The sequence below is a fragment of the Beta vulgaris genome, chromosome 4 (assembly GCF_026745355.1).
Source record: "Beta vulgaris subsp. vulgaris cultivar EL10 chromosome 4, EL10.2, whole genome shotgun sequence".
Taxonomy (NCBI): domain Eukaryota; kingdom Viridiplantae; phylum Streptophyta; class Magnoliopsida; order Caryophyllales; family Amaranthaceae; genus Beta; species Beta vulgaris.
Window position 1 is genome coordinate 52,904,322 of NC_079205.1, and position 25,094 is coordinate 52,929,415.

General features: G+C 32.0%; 2 protein-coding genes across 2 annotated transcripts; one reads left to right on the forward strand and one right to left on the reverse strand.

Annotated features, from left to right (window-relative positions):
• Window positions 1-17,662: 17,662 nt before the first annotated feature.
• On the forward strand, window positions 17,663-21,576 carry LOC104890898 (putative B3 domain-containing protein At5g66980). The gene is made up of 4 exons (XM_048641758.2): window positions 17,663-17,984; window positions 19,847-20,234; window positions 20,528-20,589; window positions 20,956-21,576. Exons 1-4 carry the CDS (start codon window positions 17,748-17,750, stop codon window positions 21,268-21,270), a joined length of 1,002 nt encoding a protein of 333 aa, XP_048497715.1. The 5' UTR covers window positions 17,663-17,747; the 3' UTR covers window positions 21,271-21,576.
• A 772-nt stretch (window positions 21,577-22,348) lies between these two features.
• Window positions 22,349-23,820, reverse strand: LOC104890897 (hypothetical protein). The gene has a single exon (XM_010676514.4). The coding sequence runs from the start codon at window positions 23,411-23,413 to the stop codon at window positions 22,508-22,510; it is 906 nt and encodes a 301-aa protein (XP_010674816.2). The 5' UTR covers window positions 23,414-23,820; the 3' UTR covers window positions 22,349-22,507.
• Window positions 23,821-25,094: the final 1,274 nt, after the last annotated feature.

The window sequence follows — 25,094 nt, forward strand, 5'->3', positions numbered from 1 at the left end:
TGAATGACTAGGTGTATTTTTATATTAAAATTAGACCGTCTCTTTTAATAATTTTTGTATGAACTAAAAGCCTATCTTCGTTTAGATGAGTTGGGCCTCGGATGAAACTACGAATCGCTCCAATTCTTAGCCAATCATCCGTCCACAGGATGATATTCTTTCTAGAGCCTAAGTTTCATACACGACTATTGGAAAGAAGGTGAGAGTATTTTCCCATATTTTTCCCGTGATGAGAATTTTTTTTGAGAGATTGTGAAATCTTTATGGACACATTTAGAATAGATACAGTCCTGTATTAACTCGGGTTCCCATAGAGAAATTTTCATTCTAGTTTGGTTATTACTGCAATATTTAAACTATATGGCTTCTAATTCCGAGCCCACCCTTGTTTTAGGAAGGAAAGTCTGTTTTTTTACCAACGAGATGCACTTCTTTTTCCCCCTCATGTTCCCCGAAAGGAAGTTATTATATACTCCCTCCGTCCCATAATATAAGTCCCCTTTCCTTTTAAAGTGTCCCAAAATATAAGTCTTGTTTCTATTTTCAATCAATAATTTTACCCAAAATATCCTCATAAAAATAATATAACTCCCAAAAAATCTTCATAATTTCAGCTTCCAATGCACCATAATTAATGATAAAATAGGATCTCATAACCCATTAAACTCCTCTACACATTAAACTATGCAATATTAATGTTAAGGTTTTTATTTTTTGTTAAAAAGAAAAAAACAATACAAGTGTTTCTCAATAAAAATGAATCTTTTTATTTAAATAAAACAAGATTCTAGTTTACATTAATTCCCGTATAAAAACAGAATCAGGACTTATATTATGGGACGGAGGGAGTATTTGATCAAGCTCGTGGAACACATATTTTGGTAGATGGGATGCTTGCATATAGTAAGAGACTATAGTATTCATTGAGGATTTGTTTAGAATCAGTCTTCGAGCTATAGAGAAAAACTTTGATTTCTACATAGAGAGCTTCTTCCTCACTTTCTCAGCAACAAATTGAACATCACATTTTCTAGTCTCTTATGGGGAAGCGGCATGCCTAAGTAAAGACCCAAATTTTCACTCTCCATCACGCTAATAGTATCTTGGAAGAGTTTCATGTTAATCTAATTTTGAAGAATTGAGTTCAAACTAAGTTTAAACTTTCAATGGTTCAAATTAAATATGTCAATATTCTAATTGAGTCTAATACAATCAAATTTTCTTGAATTCACTCTGAAAATTAACACCGTTAATTCTAAGTTTTGTGTTTCTCTAAAAAATTCAAGTTTGAGGTGTTTGTTACACCGATAGTCTGCAATCTCGATTGGCAAGCAAGTACTCCATCCGTCCTATAATATAATGTTTGTTTCCTTTTTGAATGGTCTCCAAGATTTACCATTTGACCTTCAATATCTTCAATTTCATATTAATAAAAAAATATAAAAAGTTGATACTATGAAAGTATACATTGAGGCAACCCTAATAAGATCCTACATGAGTTTTTTTGTATATATTAATGTCATGAGAATACTTGGTCAAATTTTTAAAAGTTTGACCTCAAAAAAGAGAGTAGCAACTAGTAGATTGAGGCGGTAGGTCCATGTTTAGTAACATGGGTACATAACATCTTTTAAATTGCTCCAGTCTGTCTTTTTCTTCTATCTTCCTATCAATCTGATTTGCATGGACTGGATTCATGTTAACATTAGTGTGCACCATACATAAATCACGTATTTTCGAATAATACACTATATCATTCAGAAACCCACTATATCATGCATAATTCCAATATATCATGCAGAAACTCTATATCATTTAACAACATAGTATATCAAGCGGAAACTACATACATCATATATAAACAATCTACTATATCATTCAGAAACCCACCATATCATGAAGAAACTCGCTGTATTATTTAGAAACATACTATATGTTGGAACACAAGGTGACACTCAAGAAGGGGGAGTTGAATTGAGTGACTAAATCTAATTGATTTTCGCAAAACCTTGGTTATGGCACTGTGTCAGGCACTGTGCGATTCGCTCGTAAATCTCTGATTTGAGTTTTTGCGAAAACCAAAACTTAGAACAATATGAAAAAAATCAACATTAAAACACAAGAATAATAACGGTTCATCCACCTCTGAGATCTACGTCCCACAAACCAAACTCTTTATTACTTTGAATCCTAAAATATCGAACCCTTGATACAATAAGATTCCCCAACTACTAACTCTAGTAGTGCTCCCCAACACTTAACTCTTGCCACTCTCTATAATATTGAAATTACAGAAAGAATGATTCCTCAAAAGCGTGCTTCTTATTCAAGCAAATAGAGGACAATTACAAACTTCGAATAGTTACTCAATCTGACTCGAACAGTTCTATACTTTGTGCCTTAGGAAATTGTTTTCAGCTCTTAATATATCTGATTTTTTCTCTAACGTGAGTTATAAAACTGAATTATATATAATCCCTTTTATAGTACATGGACTGGTCGAAAATCCTTCAAAAAATATTTATCTTTTACTCCTTAATTTAAGGGATAAAACCTTTTCTTTTTAGAAAATAAACTTTATCCTTTTCATTTTTATCTTCAATTCTAAAAAGATAAGTTTTTCTTAAATCAATATTTATCTATATCTTTGATAACCAATGGATTTTCTTTTTATCTCATACTCCTTTATTATTTCGAAAATTCTTTCCCAAAACTGTTTTCGAAAATCTTATTTTTATCAAAAACTTGTTTTACTCGGTTTTTTTTTAACAAAAACACGTTTTTACCAAAACCACGTTTTAATAAAAATTCTTTCACAAACCGTTTTTATTAAAACTTGATTTTCGAATATCTTTTTCCTTTTATATAGATATATAAAATTAACATAATTATTTGTTCCCTTAACTCTAAGAAAATAATAATTATCCTAATTTTATTTTTCTATATTTGGCACATAATACATCATCTAGTTCTAGCATATTACATTTTGCATATAGTAACTAAACTTGGAATTCAATCAGGATTCTTCACTTTTTCAAAGTCTTCAATCTTTCATGAACTTCCAATCTTGATAGCTTTCTTAGATCATTGTTACATACATACATGTTATAGCACAAAGTGTTTATCATCATTAAAATAACATTGACTTAGAGTCACAACACTATATCATGCAGAAACTACATCATTTCTGAATAATAATCCACTATATCTTTAAGACTTTCACTATATCATGCAGGAACTGACTACATTCAGATACTCAATATATCATGCATGAACTATATCTTTCTATATGTCAAAGCACGTTTATGTCATGATATATATACTGCACAACCTACATCTTCCTGCTTATTAAATCATTAAAATGAAATCCTTCACTATATTGCATATAATTACATTATATGTTTTCAGTTAAAAATCCACTATATTGTATATAAAGTCCATTATATCTCTATCAAACTCACTATATGGAAGTAATATCAATTACCAACCCGGTGCACACTAAGTTATTATGCACCAGGTCCATCTAAGTTTTTTTTACTCTTGATTCTCTCCATGTCTTCTTTCTCCATGTATCCCCTTTTTCTTTTCGGCGGTCTTGTTTCTATAATTAAAATATGTAATGTTTTGTTTATATAATACTGAATATTATCTTGATGGCTATTGAATTAGTACTCCCTCCATCCCAATTTGTAGTGTTTGTTTCTCATTTTACATGGAAATTAAGGAACTTATTATTTGCTTTAGATATTTATAGTACTTGCATTGAAAATATAATTAATTATTTGCATTATGAAGATGAAATTTGCATGGGAAATTACATATATTAAATCTTGTTACGACTTTCCATATAAAAATAATCTTTATTTATATAAGGGAAGGGAGAAGCTATGGAGTCTCCATATAAATTTACTTAATTGCCCATTAGACCATTAGTAAATCAAATACTCTACCAAAAGAAGGATAAAAGAAAGTCAAACTCAAATATAGCATAAAAAAATTTAACTAAAATATTCGAGGCAATTAAGTAATAATTGAGCCCATAAAAGAACGTTGGAGCACAAGACTTAGTACATTTTTATTGGACGAGGCACAAGACTTAGTACATTCATGCTAAAAAAAAAAGTAAAAAATAAATAAAATTATAGCAATTAAATATTTGATCAAGAAATACACAATCAAGTATTACACCAAAAAGAAAAATACAATCAATTAACAAAGTAAAATGATTGAATTAACACAAAATACTTTTTTTTTTATAAAAATGTAAGAAATCATAAATAAATCTACGTAACATTCTTTTATCGCTAGTTTTAATTTTAAAAGCCTTACAGAAAGTATAAATAAAACAAAAAATAAAAGACGACTTAACTAGTTAGGTGATATTGGCTTAACCAACGAAATTTAGCTAGCCAAAAAAACACATATATGCCTAATGTTCAAATTTTACCCTTGCTTATGCACAAAACTAGCATTTATATTTTAGAAAAATGAGGCACACATCGCGCGCATAAATTGCTAGTGACAAATATTAAATGTGGGCTATGTGGATAAAATTTTTCTAGTAAAAATGAGCATTGCACAAAGAATAATTATTATTTAATGATGACATTTTAGGAATAAAATACTATTTCAGAAATAGAAAGATGAGAAACAAGAAAAACATTTGGAGACACTTCATATGCAATTCGTCAATGGTGCGCACGGGAGTATGTAGAGGAAGGTGCGCATGAGTCAAAACGCGGGTCAACAAAACATACGCGGATTCATTAAATCAACGACGTACAGAATAAACATCTGTTAATCTCTAATGAACATCGAAAAACATAAAACCTATTTTTTGAATTCATTACTTTCTTTTTCTGACAAAAATCTTCTGAGACTTTCTCTCTCTTTTTCCCATATCATCCAACATCTCTCTAACTTTTCTCATCAAACTCTTCAAATTTTCAATTTCTTGCACAATTTTTGTACATGAATATGAATACAACGAGTTGCAAAGAAAAATCAACAACATAAGGTATTAGATCTATGCATTTGATAAGAAAAGATAACATTTTTTTTACATTTTGCACTTACGTTTCTTTCTTTTTTTCCCTCTTTTATGGTGAAGATCTTGATGGTGCGTGGTTTGTGAGAAAATGAAAACAACCTTGCAATTGCAAATGTTGTCCTAATGAACGAAGGAGAGAGTTAAGTGAATGAAGAAGATGAACGAGTATCACGAAAAAAAGGCAGCAAAAACCAGGTAATGTTCATTAAACTGTAAATATATGTTCATTGTATTATTATAATGTATTCATTGAATTTGTGTTGGTCATATGTTTATTATATTTAGCCATATGTTTATTATGTGTTTGTTTAGATGTTAGATATACTTGTTCATTGTGTGTTTGACACATATTAATTGCATTAATAACATGAATTATGATATAAATGCATTGTACTATTAGCATATGTTCGGTGGAAAACATGTTGGTCAAATGTTTGTTGTATTTCAGATATATGTTCATTATGTATTTGTAATATATTCAATGAAATGATATGAATAACACTCCTTTCTCCATGAATACAATTAGAATATATTTGTCTATAAATGTGATATTTTTTTAAAAGTTCTTTGTATGATTGTGTGATGTTTATTGTCTATTTATAAGTACAAGGTGCACATTTTTAGGCTGATGTTAATTGTATTACTAACATATCCATTTTAGTCGCATGCTCCTTATATTTGGGAGCATGTTCATTGCGTCACTAAAATGTGTTAATTGTATGTTTGAAAGATTATGTTCATTGTATTATAAACTTGAATAATTTTGTTTTAACTACTGATCTTTTCTTTCTTATATCGGTTCAATTCGACTAGTTTAGACAACTAATGATACGTTACGGCGTCAAGATCTCATAAATCAGATCAATCGAGAATTGTAGGAAGCTCAGAGGCAAGAATTTCTATTTAATGAATGCAATAGTATTTAGTTAGTAATACATGTTCTTTTATAAGACCCTGATGTTCATATGGGACATATTGTATTTATACCTTTGGATGCATACTACGTGTTGAATTAACCATTGTAATTACTTATGTTTTTTGATAATTATATATACTATTCAGTTGGGTTATTCATTATAGATAGTTTGTTGTTCACTGCATTATCATATTTGTACATTACAAACAATAATAATGACAACATAAATATTCATTACAATGAACATATAAGTAATTTGAAAAAATATTTTGAAGATCTGGGATGAACAAACTAAAAATTTGAATCAATAATATAATGAATGAAGTGAAAAATGAACAATAGTAAATTTGAAACATATTTTGAAATTTGAAAATCAACGACAATTATGAATTCTAACAATTCCTAAACATACTAAATTTTGGAATAATCGAAAATGTTCTATCCAAAATTACAATTATTCATTCAACAGGATGAATGTGTTTTATTACATGAAATTTTCATATATGTTCAATCCGAAATTGCAAATATTCAATCAACAATATCGTGTGTTCATTATAGTATAATGTCCATAGGAATAAACTAGATGTTTATTGGTTTGCAATGCACATGGAGTGAAAAAGTTGAGGAAATAGAAATTGAGGTGGATCCCACAAATGTTCATTTCAAAATGGCAAATGTTCATTGGCATAACAAAACAGTGTCGTTTTGTAACGTGCGCAGCTAGACAAAGGTCCAACTGTGCGTCGATGGTGCACACGGGTGTAGGTAGAGGAAGGTGCGCACCATCCAAAACGCAACATCCCAAAGCATAAAACGCAAGTTCATTAAACCAAAGACGCACAGAATGAACATATGTTGATCTACAATGAACAAGGAATAACATAAAACCTACCTTTTGAATTCATTACTTTCATTTTCCCACACAAATTTTTAGAGACTTTCTCTCTTTTCTCCGCAAATCCTCCAACATCTATCTAAGTTCTCTCTAACCTCTCTCATCAAAATCTTCAAATTCTTCTTTTTTTTGCACAATTTTCATACATGAAGATTAACTTAACGAGTTGCAAAGCAAAATCGACAACATAAGGTATTAGATCTATGCATTTGATAATAAAAGAGAACATTTTATTACATTTTGCACTTTCATTTTTTTTTTCCCTCTTTTCTAGTGAAAATCTTAATAGTGGTTTGCGAAAAAATGAAAACAACCTTGCAATTGCTATCCGAATGAGCAAAGGAGAGAGCCCAATGAACAAAGGAGATGAACAAGTTCAACATCTAGAAAAAAACCATGTAATGTTCATTATACTGTAAATATATGTTCGTTGTATTATTGTGATGTACTCATTGAATTCAGGAGGGGGGGGGGCCTGCATGGCTGCTGCGGGGGAGGGAGGCTGGGGGCTGGTGGGGCTGGGGTTGGATTAGGGTTAGTTAGGGTTTTTAAGGTTACTTAGGGTTTTTAGAGTTATTAGGGTTAACTTAGGATTTTAATAGTTAATTAGGATTTTAGGGTTACTTAACGCTAATGAATAACGGAGTTAACCACTGTTAGTCATTAAGGGCATTTTGTGACATTTTTAAAAAAAGTCAGGGGTATCTGGTGAATTTTGAAACAAGTTGGGGTATCTGATGAATAAATTTTTTTTGTCAGGGGTATTTTGTGAAAAAACCATTTATTATATTTAGCCATATGTATATTATATTTGTTTAGATGTTAGGTACAGTTGTTCATATGTTCATTGTGTGTTTGACACATAATAATTGCATTAATATCATGAATTGTGACATATAGTCATTGTCCTATTAGTATATGTTCACTGAACACATGTTTGCTAGATGTTTATTGCATTTATGTCATCATATGTTCATTATGTATTCAATTAAATGATATGAATTAATGATGGGTTGATTATCTACAAATGTGTGATATTTATTCAAATGTTCTTTGTATGATCATATGATGTTGATTGTACTATTTACAAATTACAAGGTGCACATTTTTAGTCTGATGTTCATTGTATTACTAACATGTTCATTTTAGTTACATGAGAATCATATTTGGTCATATATTTATTGTGTGTGGGAGCATGTTCATTATATTATTATAATATTGTAATTGTATGCTTGAAAGATTATATTCATTGTATTATAAACTCGAATAATTTTATTTTAACTAATGCTCTTTCCTTTCTTGTATTAGTTTAATTCGACTAGTTCAAAGACAACTAATGATAAATTACGGTGTCGAGATTTCACAAATCAAATCAATCGAAAATGGAAGGAAGCTCAAAATCAAGATATCTTCTTAATGAACTCAATTTTTTTAATTAGCAATACATGTTCTTCTGTAAGACCCTGACATTCATATGGGATATATTGTATTATTTTGGTTATATTTCTAAATTTGGGTACATACAAAATTTTGAGTTAACCATCTTTTGTAATTACTTATTTTTTCGATAATTATCTAACTATTCAGCTGAGTTATTCATTATAGATAGTATGTTGTTCATCGGAGAATCATATTTGTACATTACAAAGAATAATGACAACATAAATATCCATCACAATGAACATATAAGTAATTTGAAAGAACACTGTGAAGAATTTGGATAAATAAACTAACAATTTGAATCAACAATATGTTAATTAAGTAAGAAATGAACAATAGTAAATTTGAAATATATTTTGAAATTTGAAAATTAGCGGCAATTCTGAATTTTGAAAAATTGAAAACATACTGAATTTTGGAAATAGTAAAAAATGTTCAATCCAAAATTTCGATTGTTCATTCAACAAAAAGAATGTGTTTATTACACTAAATTTTGCATAAATGTTCATTCCGAAATTGCAAATGTTCAATCAATGCTAGCGTGTGTTCATTATACTACAATTTCCAATGAAATAGACTGGATGTTTATTGGTTTACAATGAACATGGAGTGAAAAAATTAAGGAAAGAGAATTTGAGGTGGGTTCCACAAATGTTCATTCCGAAATCGCAAATGTTCAATCAACAAATCATTTGTTCATTGTACTACAACGTCCAATGGAAATTGTATGTTTATTGGTTTACAACGCACATAGGGTGAAAAAGTTGAGGATGTGCTTCCGTGGGCACCTTCGAATTTTTGGTTTTCAAGTAGTTTTATAATATTTTCTTCATCAAGTTTAAAAGTTGTAGCTTGGCGAATTCTAATAATATGGGCATCCTGGGTATAAAAACTGTTACAAAACCTTTATCCAAGTGAAATAAGGAAATAAACCAAATAATACTATAAAAATACTGACTGTTCGCAGGGCTGTATTTGAACATGGGCGAGAGGGGCAGGTAAAGGTAAAACAGAATAAAAGGAAAAATAGAAAAAAAATGGAAAAGAAAAGATCACTGCAAAACTGCAAATGCGGTCGGCAATTAAGCTTATTGCGAATTAAGTTTCTTATTCAATTCACCCACTTGTTTTTCAATTCAATGTCAAACGCTCAAAATTTTTGGGTAATTTCTCTCTTTTCTTTGCAATTTTTGTTCTTTATTCAATTTTTTTAGGTTTTGCAAATTTTGAATTTTATTACTTCATTTTTCAACCAAGAATTATTATAATTATTTGAGAATTTCAATGACACACTGTATATTTTTATAGTAACTAAGTATCATACATTAAATCAGTTTAATTTTTCTGAAAACTTGAATAAGTTTTGTGAAATCAGATTGTTGCTGATTAACTTTAATGAACGACTGAACTCGAAAATAGATTGAGCCATAGAAATAGACAGATTAGGCCATGAAAATATGTTTTTATTTTTATGTCATGTGTAGACCCTTCAAGGTTGTTAATGCATATAAATTTCAATCTTTCTTTAATTAGTTTTTAGTCTTATACTCCCACTTGTATTTTCATTTAATATAAAATTTTGATATTTGTATATTGTAGAACTGCATAATGAATCGGAGTAGTAAAATGATTAATTTAATTTTACCCCTATTGTTTGCAAAGCAAATTAATTAAAAAGAACATACCATTAATCCATAATTTCTTTTAATAAAATTTTTGGTCCTTCTATAATAGATGGTTGTAACTTTATTTGTAATTTCTTTATTAATAATTTAATTGTGCATCTTTTCAATTTTTTTTTTTTTGGTTTTGTGGTTGACATATTAAATGATCAAGTACTTACCTCCTTATTTTAACGTCTCTTTCAAAAATTTCGGACCAAAAAATTATTTTTTTTCGGTCTAGACCGAAAAATAAAACATAAAAAAAACTTGGACTTAATCAGGGCCCTAATATGTAGGCTCGCCCTTGAGCCTCCAAAATCTCAGAAACGGGGTTGACTGTTCGCCTTGGTTGGGGAACTTGGTTCTTTCCCGTATATGAGTAATCTTGTTTTAGGCTCAAACCATGTTTTGCAATCCAATTCAATACATGTGATAGATTGATTAGGTATTCCATAGATTTATATTCCACCTCAATGTTTTTCAACCAACTCTTGGATTGACAATTCAATCTTCTTATGATTCTTCAAGAAATACAATGTTTCAAGCCAATCGGTCGTCATGTATGCCCAACATAAAACTATTGAAATTTCATGTATTAATTTAACATTAAGATCAAATATATTAATTGCATGTACATGAGAAATAAAAATAAATACTCATAATCCGTTTGCTTTATGAGTGGCTTAAAAATATTTTTGGTTGCATCCCAACAAAAAGATTTTATCAACTGATCACCTTCATTAACCAAGGACATAACTTAAAAATTAATATTTAAATTTTTTGATTTGGATAGTTAAAAACATAATTATTAAATCAAAGTAAGCAAGCAATAGCACACGGTAGGAAACCTAGCCCCTATTTTCTCTCCCCTTCGAATGCCTTATCTACCTATATATCTGATTCTCTCTACTATGAATCTCCAAAATAAATGAGCTTGAAAGAGAAGAAATCTAATCACGGAGCCAGAGATAAGAAAATCAAAATGGAAAATTTGAAGCGATAATCTAATACAGGTCAGGAGTGGAATGATATAACACTTAGCTTCTACGCCATACTACTTTTTGTTCGATAAAAAAAAATCGCACAAAACAACCGACCTAGTGACCTAATTAGGAAAAAGTAAAAAGTAAAAAGATGAGTTATTGCATTGATTCCAAAGAAGAAAGGAACCATGCAAGCTTTCCATCCTTCTGGAAAAATCCAAAAAACAAATAACCAATTCAACACAACATAAATCAAATACTCTAGAGGAAATGAAAAATGCAAACTTTCCATCATTTTGACAAAATGCCCAATACACATAACCCTATCAACACAAAACATATACTCCCTCCGTCCCATAATATAGTGCCTATTTCATTTTTGGTGGTCAAACTTTAAAATCTTTGACCGAATATTCTCATTTGTATATATAAAAAAACATATTCATGTAGGATCTTGTTAGATTCGTCTCAATGTGTAATTTCATAATATCAACTTTTTATATTTTTTATTAATAAGGAATTGAAGATATTAAAGGTCAAAGTTACGTTTTGGAGACCGTGAAAAAAGAAACAAGCACTATATTATGGGACGGAGGGAGTACTACATAAGAAATGAAAAATGCAAACTTTAATCACATCAACACAAAACATATATTCAAGAAGGAATGAAAAATGCAAACTTTCCATTATTTTGGGAAAATGCACTAAACACATAACCACATCAACACAAAACGTAGACTCTAGAAGAAATAAAAAATGTAAACTTTCCATCGTTTTGGGAAAATGCACAAAACACGGAACCTTATAAACACAAAACATATACTCCAGAAGAAATGAAAAATGCAAACTTTCAATCATTTGGGAAAATGTACAAAGCACAGAACCAGCGGTAGAGCCAGGGTTTTATATTCGGGGGGTGCATAACCCAAACGATATCGTTGAAGATCGGGTTGTTTTTCTGTTGCCTTTGTTTTTTTTTAATCTAGGTGTATCACATATCATTTCTTACATTCATCATTCCACATAAATTATTATATGAAAATCAACCCTACAACTTATCATTATATAAGTATTAAAGTAGAAACTAAATTATCATGTAAATTAATTAAAAGTATCTAATTTTATACTTTTATTTTAATTAACATTATTATTAATTTGATAAATTACATATTACTATCCTATAATTTATTATATAAATTAACAACACCTAATTTCATAGTCTTATTTAAATTCGCAAATTCACATATCAGCCAAAAAAGATGCAAATATACAATATAGGAAATTAATAATCATAAAAATACTCGACGCCATGAATAATGGTGGTGGGTCTAGTGACTGGTGCACATCAGCCATCTGGATGTGCCGGCATGGACAGTGGGGAGCATGTGGCTCGGGGGCTGTGAGAGACTGAGTGATTCAAAGTTCAAAAGGTGTGAGGAGAGAAATTTTTGTGACAATTCTTTTTAAGGGGATAAAATTTGTGAGAAAGTGATTCCGTAGGTATATAAGTTTAGATCTTTAAATTTTTTGGATTAAAGTTTATTTGTTATTGTTGGAGCCCATTTCCAAAAATAAAAAGCATGCGAGTGGGTAAGATAATTCAGACTATCAAAGATATAAGACAATGACTTTCCACCTATCCCATAATCCCATATATCCGTGTCTTGACTTTCCATCTTTGCAGTGTTGCACTCTTCTTCACTCCAGCGTCCACACCCCAACAATACAATTTTATTTTTTTTTAACGAAAAAACATAATTTTTTTTAGAAAAAATAAGAGGCCACGTGCATTCCCTAGCTCCACCACTACATAGACTCATATCAACACAAAAAATATATTAAAGAAGAAAGAAAAATGCAAACTTTCCATCGTTTTGGGAAAATGCACTAAACACAGAACTACATCAACACAAAACAAATATTTTAGAAGAAAAAAGAATACTACTGGTTTCATACAACAAAAAATACACAAGCTAAACACCAACCCGTAAGAGAAAGCAATACGATAAAAACATACATTAATCCCAAAGAATGAAAAAGAAAACGAAAGAAAAGAAATGCACGAACGCACATAATAAAATTTCCACATTAAAGGAAAAACAAGAAACTGTAAAGAAAGAATCGATACCGACAGCAAGTTTGCTCCCACAGCTAGAACTAAAGCATCTACCTTTGCCTCCTTGATCGTCTTACTTTCTCGCTCTTACGACGAGTTCGATTCTCCTTCATGAAACTTTCTCTTCGACACCATTGAAGTTGGTTTTCTCAGGTGTTGATGTGGTTGTTTTCTTTTGTTTTGACGTGGTTGATGTTGTAGTATAATGTAGGTTTTTGGTAAGTTAGAGAAGCCTTATTTTGGCTGGAATGTTGCACAACTTACTTGATCATAATATGGGGTTGTGGCTTTGGCTCATTAGGCCTTTTCAAATCACTCACGACTTTTGTCTGACTTAAACTCGACTATGATTATAAGTCGTCCGATGTGTCGAGCCGAATACAATTATCATCCTTCAAAAACACATTTTCTCATAGAAAATTATTACTTTTTGAAAGAGAAAAGCAAAATAAGATACAATTAAACAAGGTTAAATCAAATTCATCTTCGAAGAAGCTACAAAGAACCAGACCGAGCAATACAGCGCAACCCTCTTGTAGTTGCTGAATCAAACAGCTATCGATGAGGAAGTATATTATTCTGACATAGTTTGAGAAGAACAATCTTGATCGAGCCATGTTAACCGCATCCGAGATTTCAATACCTTCATGTTGAGTCTCGAACTTCAACCAATAAGAACAATTTCTCATACCTAAAAAGAAAAAAAAACACTCACAACTCCCAAAAGGGAGAAGGAGATCTCCACAACATAGACTAAAAACCCCATAACAGGGTTTGAAGAAATCTCATATAAACAAAATAAGAAAAGGAACTAAAAACTGAAAATAAAAAGGGGAAAAGGGGTTTACCATGGATGAAATCATCCATTGCATCCCCTAAGTCCTAACTGATGAAGAAGGGGTAGGGGAGGTTAGGGTTTTTTTTACTTAATCTTCATAGAAAATTATTAAAGCAGCATTACCGATTCATCGTTACTTATAAAAACATAAAATCTTATTCAAACTTTTACTGCATAAAATATAATTTAAATACTTCAATTCGTATCTAAAGTCAATTCTAATTTATTATAATATATAGTCGGTTAAGATCCTAAACAATTTGTCTTGTAAGATTTATTTAGTGATTAGTTTGATCTATTTAGTGATCAGTTTAATCAATTCAGTAATCACATTCTTTAATGTATTCAGTGACTATTTTAGTCTAGTCAGTGACTAGTTTAATCCATTTGGCAAGACTACCGAGTGTTTTTTTGAAATTACTGGTTGTAATTCGAAATTTAAAGGGAAACAACGGAAGGAGAAGAAAAGGGACGACTAAGTTGACGTGAAATGTCTATGGATAGTGTTAAGTTAGAGTAAGAAGAAATGAGCTTATTCGGAAAATATATGCTTGAATGTGTCTAATTTTATTTTAAAATTAGATTGCCTATTATGATAATTTGTTGGCCCTATAAACCAAATCCGATTCCAACAAAGCAAATTATATTTTCTAAAATTCTGCAAAATACTTTTATCTCTAAAGGCAAATAATAATGCCAACGATAACATATACACTCCTCACTTTTCTAATGCATCATCATATCCAACCTAAAATAGTTGTATGACCTATTAATACAAGTGACTGATCATAAAATAACACAAAAGTAAAGTCAGTTTGTCGCAAGATCTAAAAAGGCACAAGTCTTGATTTAAAAGAACACAAAGCCCATAATCAGCAAAAAGGTGAGTATATACAAGCTAGGAATATAAATAAAAATCCTAGCATGAAATTACGGAATAATAAAACAATAACAAGAAACTCAGATAATAATAATAGTAATACAACTCTAGATTTATCAATTGACTCATCCAATTTATTATTTTAATTTGAAGTAAGCAATAGTGAATGAGTAGGTCAATCTAAAACATTCTTATAATAAATATACGGCAACGGTTGCAACTATGTGCCAACAACACAGTACGAGATCTGAACTTAAAAGAAAGGACACATTGATAATTCAACCCTTAGAAAAACTATAAAGTTACCACAAAGAGATCCAACCCACCTTGTAACACCCAGACAATTCTCTCTTTTTCAAATTACCTTTTCAATATAAAACGTAGAGAATCGTCAAAGCATTATCGCCCGTGTGATAATGTATCGGCTCATTCAGAATTTCGTAGCGGAAAAGATAATAAATAAACTTTATAAATAAATTTAGCCAACCAAAAAGTCAACTCTAAAAGTCAAACCAACAAAGTCAAAGTCAACGACAATAGTCAACTACAAAAAGTAAAAATCAAGGTACGATAAAAACAATCTACACAAGCTCACCAATCCCGAATCCATGATGCATCATCTTCAAACCTGTAGATGGATGATGCACTATTGATCCCTAGAGACTGCTCACTAAGATGGGTCATCACAGGATTAATAATGCATAGTCATGATTAACACACACACACACAAAGCATGTAATCAGCAAAGCTGCGTACTACATAATAATAAATAAACAATCCTAACATGATACTAATAAATAATAACCTTGCAAACAACTTCTACTGAACTAAACTTCATAACCAATACTTTAATTACTTTAAATGGAATAGTCAATGGAACGAGTTGTCTAACTAAAACCAGCCTTTCCTTTTGAAGACGAAATACGGGCGCGACTCTGTATTCCCATGACCTGCGATATCGACGAACCTTTTAAATAAAAGTATGACACGATGATCAATCCGGTTCCAAGAAAATTCATGGGCTACCACCATGTACTCCAACTCATATTTATCCAGCACTTCAGATGTGTACAAGTCTAAAGCTATTGTTATTCACGTTTCAATTTACATTATTATTAATTTATTCACTTGTTAAGGCTCACCAGTAGCACAAACAACATAAGCCTACTTGACAAAACTATATAAGATTTCGTTATCGTTCTCTATGGTTAGTTTTCAGCTTTTTTGAGAACCAAAAACAAAAATAAAAGAACCAAAAAAGGTAGTTTTTTGTTGTCAGTTTTTAAATTTGACATTTCAGTATAAATATGACTAATTTAAAATTTATTATACCCTTTATATCATATAACTTTTACATTTATAAAATCAAAAACTGAAAACTTACAGTGATGTCGAATGGGCCTATAAAAATATACATTTATACATAAAAATAATCGGATCTCGATCCAGCCTCAGAAAACGAATATGGATCCAGCCATCCAGGTCTTTCTGAACCCGGTCCAAATCCAACTCGTTGCATCCCTATATGGAACCTTAAAAAAAATATCATGTCTAGTGTCCTTAAAATTTCCTCTCGGGCTGGTTTTGTATAGTTTTCTTTACCAAAATCAACCTTAAAAAAAAAAATCCTCAACCGCACCCTCGTGGTCTCCACCCCCTCCATCCTACTCAAAAATTATCAGTGACCTTATACATGAACAATATACTCCCTCTGTTTTTATTTATTTGCTATATTTTCCAAAAAGAATTGCTTTTTTTTATTTGTTACATTTCTTTATTAGGAGACTTGACCCACCAAAAAGTAATAGTATTATATTTGTTTCCCTTCTTCAGTTCTTCTTTCACCAAAAAGTACTACTTTTTCCCCTTTTCCTACCTTAATGCTAAAGGTGTCAAAAAGTACACAAAAAAAGAATGAAAGAGACATCTCCTAAATTCTTGTGTAAACAAAAATGTAGCAAATAAATAAAAGCGGAGGGAGTATACATTTTACTATGAAAAATATATATTTTTTTTACCTCAAATATGTCTTATTTTATTTTTTATTGTATTTCATATATTAATGGGTTCTTTTTTTAAAAAATAAAATAATAATAATGATTATCTATACAAATATATTAAAAGGCGTGCGAAAACAAGAAACAAGACCTCAAGTACATGATACTAAAGTTTTAACCATTAGGCCAAATTGTATTTAGTGTTATTATCATAAAGTATTATATTAATAAATAAAATTTTTTCTTACCCGGGACATAGCCCGGACCTAAGAACTAGTTATTATAGTTAAAAGTTGTGCATAATAATAAAAGGAAAAATTGACATGAATAATCCCAACTTTCATCGGTCTTCTCAAAATAACCCCAACTTTATATTATTTTAGAATAATCCCAACTTTAGGGTATAGCTTCTCAAAATAATCCGAAGTATTAATTTTCAACGTATTATAGACCTAAAATGGATTAGTGCGGGAAAGGAAATAGATAGTTTGGCTTATTTTGAGAAGGTCCTCTCAAAAGTTGGGATTATCTTGGAACAATCTAAAGTTGGGATTATTTTGATAAGACCGGTAAAAGTTGGGATTATTCATGTGAATTTTTCCATAATAAAATGATAGCAATAGTAAGAATATGATAGTAATTTAGCTTTACAACTTACTTACGAAAGATAACATCATTTGGCTTTCTTTCAAACCGATTCGTATTTCGTGGATTCTTTGCACGTTTTTTGTCAGTAAGAAAACATCTTCTTTATCTCCTCGGACTCCTCCATTTTATTATTACAAGAGCATACATTTACCTCATATGTAAAATCAGAATCTCCTCTATTTCATTATTACCGTATACATTTTACCTCCATTTTATTATTACAGTACACATTTACCTCTATTTTATTCGTATATATATCTGTCAGACTATATTCTTTGGCCAAAATCTCTTCATCAGAGCATGTTATATCTGTAAAACTAATGATTGTTTTTGGAAGTTTGTTAATTGATTTTCAGCTATTTCTTACTTGTACACTTCTAAACTTTTGCAACTTTTCGTTTCTTTCTAACTTTTGTGGCAACCCTCTGAGAATTGTGGATGAAACAATGGTGAGGCCAACAAAACGAAGAAAAGAAATGCATTCTAGAAACTCTGATACACAAGATTTTCCTGAGTTTTTCAAGGTTTATCTGCCAGAACACAACTCCAACCAGCTGGTAAGCTGTAATTATTTTCTCCCTCTTATTATACATTTAGGACCTAGGTTGCTCATAGACTGTACCAGTGCGGATTCGGGTACAGGGACAGAAAATGGCAAGATTTTGAAATTTTAGGAAAGGATACGCATACTCATATATCGTATTGGGTACGGGCGAAGGTACGAGTACATGACCTAGAAGTACTCATGCTACATGGTTTAGAACGCGTGCTTCTCGTTTAAATAAATAAGTTTCAAATCTAATAAGTTAGGTGAGTTCCATTAAGATTTTGTTAATAAGTTTACATACTTTCACTTCAGATAAGTTAAGGAGAATTCAAGTATTAATCTTTTAATTTATGCGTCATGCACAAAACACAATTTCAGCTACTAAGAAATTTATTTTGCTGAACATTTGGTTTTATCTAAGCTACTGCAAAGATATGAAACGTGCTAATTATTGAATTTTCGACTTCTATGCACCTTTATGTAGGCGGTGGGCCATGTAGACATATTATTAAGCAAAAATGAGATGTTTTAAAAGAATGACTCGTGAATTCCTATGATGTTGGTTTTATCTAAGCTACTGCAATGTGGACCTAAAACGCTAATTTTGAAATGGCTGGTTAGGGGAGCTTTTGGGTGTGAGGTAATTAGTCAGAGGTGAAATGACAAATACGCTAAAATATGATCCGCGAATAGCTATTTACCAAACATATTTATACAATGAGACCCAGATATCAACTAGTTTAGCACATTTACAAAACTTGGATGTTATTGGTTTGTTATTATTTGTGGAAGATATTGGTTGTTTAAAGGAATGAAAGCTGAAACTTTTGAGTACAAATAAAAAATTTACCTATGTTACTCCGACACCTTCATTTACTTAAAAAACCCGGTATCGTGTCTTATCGTGTCCGACATGACACTTCATTTTAAACTAAAAACTTGTCTTTTTTCTACAAAATAGCCGAGTCGGACACTTGGACACCCGTATCCTAGTAGACACTCAATCCGTGTCTGAGTAACATAGTTATTTACATTGTAAATATAGAGGATTAGAGGTTACATTTTCCTTGAGGCTTCAGGCTTCAGGTGTGAAATAGTTGTAGAATTTGGTGGTCTTGGCGCTTAGTATCGACTTTCTAGTAGTGGTCTTCCGTGTTGCAATGATGAGTTAAGCTTAAGATTTCTCACATACTAGAATCTAGGCAATAAAGCATCAGAACTTAAAGAATGCATCTGAGCTGTTATACCCTTGACAGCTTCTTGGCTCCTTATTTCTAGTAATAATTCTTCATTTGAGAAGGTTAAGCTCATTGTGGTTTTTGAATTTGGCTTGGAAATTGTAGTACAATGCCTATGTGGCTATGTCCCTTTTCTTATGAAGGGTTGAGCTTGTAATTCGACTGACTCGTGCTTCATTCATGCTTCATAATCGAACCTTTATTACTTATACATTGGACCTCATGTAAAATTTGAGCTCAACTAGCTCTTATTATATATTCTGATAGTACTATCTATGCTAAGGTAGTTTTATAACATAGTTTGCAAAAATTTTGTTTACATAATGGAGCATGGATCTGGCAATCGTCGTTATGATGTCCCCAAGAGTCAAACTGTCTGAAGATTTTGCCGAAGGCATTCAGGGAAGCATGATATTCCTTCAAGCTTTGTGCTTATGATCACTTGATAAAACCCTGTTCAAACTGAATCATAATCATAATAGTACTTGGGTAGTCTTTATTTAACTTACTGGCTTTCATCTAAAGTTATATTTCTGAAACTTATATTCTTTAAGGTGCTTCTTGTCCTCCTTTCTTTTATCATCCCATATTCCCATGTCCCTAGGAGAAAAATGAGGTGCTTGGAATTTTGCAGGTGATACCTCCTGATTTTGTTAAGAACTTCGAAGGGAAGACTATGAAGAAATTCATCCTGAAAAACATGCAAGGAGAAGGTTGGAAGGTAGAGTTAGAAAAGGCTGAATGCAAGTTACTTATGACAAAGGGTTGGGAAAGCTTTGTCATTGATAATTCATTGGCACGAGGGGAATTCTTGATTTTTACCTACAAAGGTAGTGGCGTGTTCTTTGTCAAAATATTCAGTACCAATGGATGCGAGAAAGATGAAAGTACGGCTATTGTTGACCAGCCATATGCAAAGCTGAAGCAGGAAACAAACTTAGACAAGAATTATAGCTGTCATGCTGGTGCCTGTGAGAAGACATATTCAGAAAGATGCATGGAAGTTAAACAAGTCTCTGAAGGTTAGTTCTTTGAAGAAACCTATTCTTTTCAGTCTTCAGATTAGGATACACTCTTCAGTTTCTTTCAAGAGCTAGAATTTTCAGCTCTTGATCTATACATCAATCATATTTTGGTAATAGGGGAAAATAAAATTAGGAAGGGTTGGGAAAGCACTGTCCTTCCAACCAAACACACCCTTAGTAACGAATGTCATCTGGAAATAGGAACCAGAAGAAAAGCAACTGGAAAGGACCCTATTATTTCATCTTTTTCACACATTTCGCCATGCTAATCATAATGCATATTTCTGCAGATTCATGTGATTTGAAGAATATACGATTTAAAAAAGTTCATGATGCAAAGCCTTATCATTTGGTAATGTTTCTTACTTTACTGGTATCATAAATCTGCACCAGCTGAAGTTCACAACTTTAAGATACTTATCTGTTTCATAGCCTTATAAGAAAACATCATAATTCATAATGATAAAACTGAAATCAGGCTACTGGAATTATTCCATTAGACTTCCATTGATACTTTATTCTTGTTATGTCAAAAAGGTAAGAGAACTAATAATTTTTGAATGTTGTGTACTTTCTGTTCTCTGGCAGACTCTAATCACCTCTGTTAAACTAATGTGTTTTGAGGTGTAAAAATGCTTAGCCTTTTCTAATTTTTAGATTATAGCACGGGTTTGAACATCAAAGCACATCTTTAGATGTAAGCTGTTTCAATGTGCAGCACATTCCTGCAGGTATCTTCTCAGAATACAACATAAAACCGCCTTTAGTAAATTTTCCAGAGATTATACTTCTCCGGGATCAGAGAGGGGTTTCACAGGAAGTGAAGGTCTACAAGACGAAGGATCGCCGTGTTTTGCTTACTTCTGGGTGGAGAAATTTTCGGTTGGAAAGCAAATTGGTCAAGGGAGAGGAGTATGAATATGAGATCATCTTGGGTGAAGAGAGAAAAATCAAAGAGATTGTGCTGCTAAATCGCCCAACAAAGACATTAACTCAAGGACGTCACACTCTTTTGAGGCTAAGAAGCAGGTGATTTCGTATGTCATCATAAGAACTAGGTTTGATGGTTAAGGACGAAATTATGCCAGAATACTGACTGAGAAATGAAATTTTCTGAGCATTCCCAGAAAAATACTCCTCAAATTTGTCAATTTTTGTTGCGGAAATATGGACTATGGTAGGCACTAATTTAGTCCCCTGTGGTTTAAATGTTACTCATAGTTCTAATAGACTAATATATAATCCTTCTCTGCAGCCTGCGCATGCAGGTGTGTGTTAAACTTATTTCTATGTTTAGGAATTTTGGTTAACTGATTGATTAACGATAGCATTACTACGTTCTCGAACCAAAGCCGAAGTTTTTGGATTGACATACCTTGTGAATCTGTTTAGTTTACAGCTTCAGTTTCATCATGATCTGTAGTTGCCATGAAGAGAAAGACTGAAAGAAAGTTGAAAATTTACTAGTGGTGAAGTTCGGAACCAACTTTGTTGTATGGTTTATCTAGTATTCAAAAAAGAGCATAACTTTGTTATATGATTGATCTTATGTATAACCAGTATTCAAAGTGACCATGAGTAGTATGAGTATGATTAGTTTTGAGTTCATTTGGAAACTACAAAAAGTAGTTGTAATCAACAAGTTATGATAATACTTAAATTTTAGTGTAAAAATGCTTTAACCTCACAATCGAATCATAAATTAAAACAAATCAGATATTAATTGCCTGCATAACAGATCAAGTATCTTGGTTTCCAAATTGAGTTTCAGTTATTCAGACTTCAAGCAGACCTGTATTACTTGCACAGTTTTGTACAAAATATAAATACAACAACCATACAATGATACAAAAGAAAAACTTGAACTGAAGTAGGAGTGGCTTACATCATAAAGCTATCAACATTCCACACAATTGAGAATCCATGCAAACTTAAACATTGCATTTTCCTTAAAACAACCAACTTTTTACATCAATTCAAACAAAAACCTCATTTTTCAGGGTTTTTCCTCAAGAGTCCATGAATTCATAAACTGATGCACACACAAAAAAAGGCACCATTTCAAAGATCCAAGATTAAATATACTCATGTAGATGAAGTTATATGGTTGGATGATTTTCATAATTTTGCTTGTAATATAGCGAGTTGGAAGACACTCAATCATTTATAAATTTACAATCAAAGTTTATCGCGTATGAGCCATAAAAATATCATTCAACATTAGTTTTCCGTCTCCACTATATTTTAATCTCATTTGAACAATAAAAGAACTAAAAATCTAATGTATCATCAAAGGCTACCGATTCGGCTACATCTTCCACCATCTCCCCCACCAACAACCCTCCTAACAACCCCGCTCCAACCCCTGCCGCTGCCCCTATCCCAAATTTACTCTTTTTCGGTTTATTTGACATTGGTGGTTGCACATAACATGGTGGCGTTTGTCCCGTGCACCCATACCCGCCTGTAAACCCGTACCCATATCCCATATGAGGATTGGGAGGCGGCACGGGCATAGGCACAGGCACATTTTGTGCTCGATACCCATATCCGTATCCATATCCTTGAGGCTGGTACCCGAGTTGTGGTGCACTATGACTATAATGCATGGGCCCACTTACATTTGGACATGAATACATATTAGTCCCAGATTTAAGTGTGGGACCACATGCTAAAGTGGGGTCCAATTCTGGTAAAGTAGTTGAACCCAATGCAGGATAGGCTATAACTGGTTCATCAATTTTAGGCTCCAATTTAAGTGTGAATATTTCTCCAAATTTAAAAGAAAACTCCATTTCACCTTTAAATTTTCCTGTTGGGGTTTGAACTTGGTACACAACATGTCTCTCTTGGTCAATAGGATCAGTAGCATCAAAAAGCTCCTTGAGGGGTACATAAACCCGGCCTATTTCTTTATCTCCAAGAGTCCGGTCTGACATAATTTGAAAAACTAGACCGAGCCGGTTCAACCGGGCGGCTGACTCATCAAATGTAAATTTCATGTCATGGTTCCATTTTGGGTTGGTCCCACCATCTTTATCAACAGCGGTTCGTTGCATGGAACGTGGGTCCCCTGATACTGAACCCACTACATAAACATCCATTGTGGAAAAGACATTTACGTCCTTTAAATCTTTAGCACATAGTAACTTCACATCAATTGGTCTATGCTCCATTTTCTTCTTCTTTGAAGTTTTCTTTTTGAAATTCTTATATGGGTTTTTTCCTCAATTGTGAGATTTTTGTTTGTAAATTCCCACGTTCCTAGGGGCATGGAAATTTGTTTGTGAGGAGAAGGTGATGGGGGAAAATCGAAGAAGATTTAGGAGAGAGAAAATTAGAAGAGATGGATGATTATATAAGGATGAAAATGGTTGGATGAGAGGAAATTATGGCTATCTTTTTTATGGAAAATTGTATTTGGGAAGGTGGGGAGATTTTTAACAAAAAGTTAAAAGAGGAAGGAACCAACTTTAGAGGTTCCTAATAAAATTGAATCCAATGTTAGTTGGGTTCCATTTAAAGAAGATTTCACGTGTTTAAGGGTAAATATGATTTGTTTCTAGCTAGCAATAACATAATATTACTTTCGATTTTTATTAATTTATGAAAGTATTGGGTCAGATCGTCTGACCAATGCTTACTATCGGACGGGCTGAGCCCAAAACTCAAACTAATCATATTTTTTGGAACACATGTGAAGCGACTACCTTTAAAAAAGGTATGATTGTTAAATACCCAGTTTGACATGCAATTCTTAGTTGTTATTTTAACAATTTTTGAAAAATAACTTCAATTTATTATATTTCAACTTCTCAATAAGTTCCACAGATCACTGATGACACAAGAAACATTCTTCTGATATGGGGAGCACAAAGTACTGACAGTAGAATATGACCACAAACCTATAAGACCAATCTAGGATGGGGTTCACTCTCATAAATGGTGGCCATTGATAAGTGTGTATCAAACGTACTTTATGGATTCCTTTTAGCTCATTTTGATCCTCTTTCTCCCCTTTCTTCCCTCGTTATTCTCCCTTTTCCCTTCTATTTCATTCACTTGATCATACTTGATCATAGAGTGATATTTTGCTTGATTTTTAGTCATTTTTGACCGAATTTCTAGTACATTTGCTTTCACCTTGTTTTGCCATGTTCTTGATATAGGTGAAACTACTAAGATGACTACGATTTGTAAAGTTGGAAAAGGTAGCAATGAAAATAAAGCACACATTGATAAATGGTACGCTTGCACCATTCCCCATGTCCGCTCGCACAAAGGAGCACATTGCATAATGAAATCTTGAACAGAGAACTTCAAATGGACATAACTTTCAAACCACAAATCTGATGAAGGTAATTCTAGTTGGAGGTGAAAGCTCGTTTCGATATCTTTCCAACGACTGGTCATAAGCTTGATTTGGATATAAATCGAAGAAGTTATGCTCGTTTTAAGTTGAACTGCCCGGTTTGAGGCAGAATGGTGAGGTGCGCCGCACTGATTTTGGTGCGCCCGCACCTCTTTTGGTGCGCCCGCACCAGTCGTTTCCGGAAAAGGGAGCTCGTGGCTTCATCAAACGAGTTTTGTTTTATTTCGAGACTTACGCTTTATTCTATTTTTCACACAACTTTTTAGGGTTTGGTATTAGAGAGAAAACACTTTAGTTTTCATTGGTAATTGAGATTAGAGATCATAGTTTGTGATTCGATTTACATTCAAGGTACTTTCATTCAATTCAATTCAAAGTTTTAGTTTTTATTTCATTCTCTTGGTGTTTGTTATGTTCTCATATTATTTAAGATCTTCATTCTCTTAGTTTAATAATTGCGATTTCTATTAGTTTAATAATTTCTT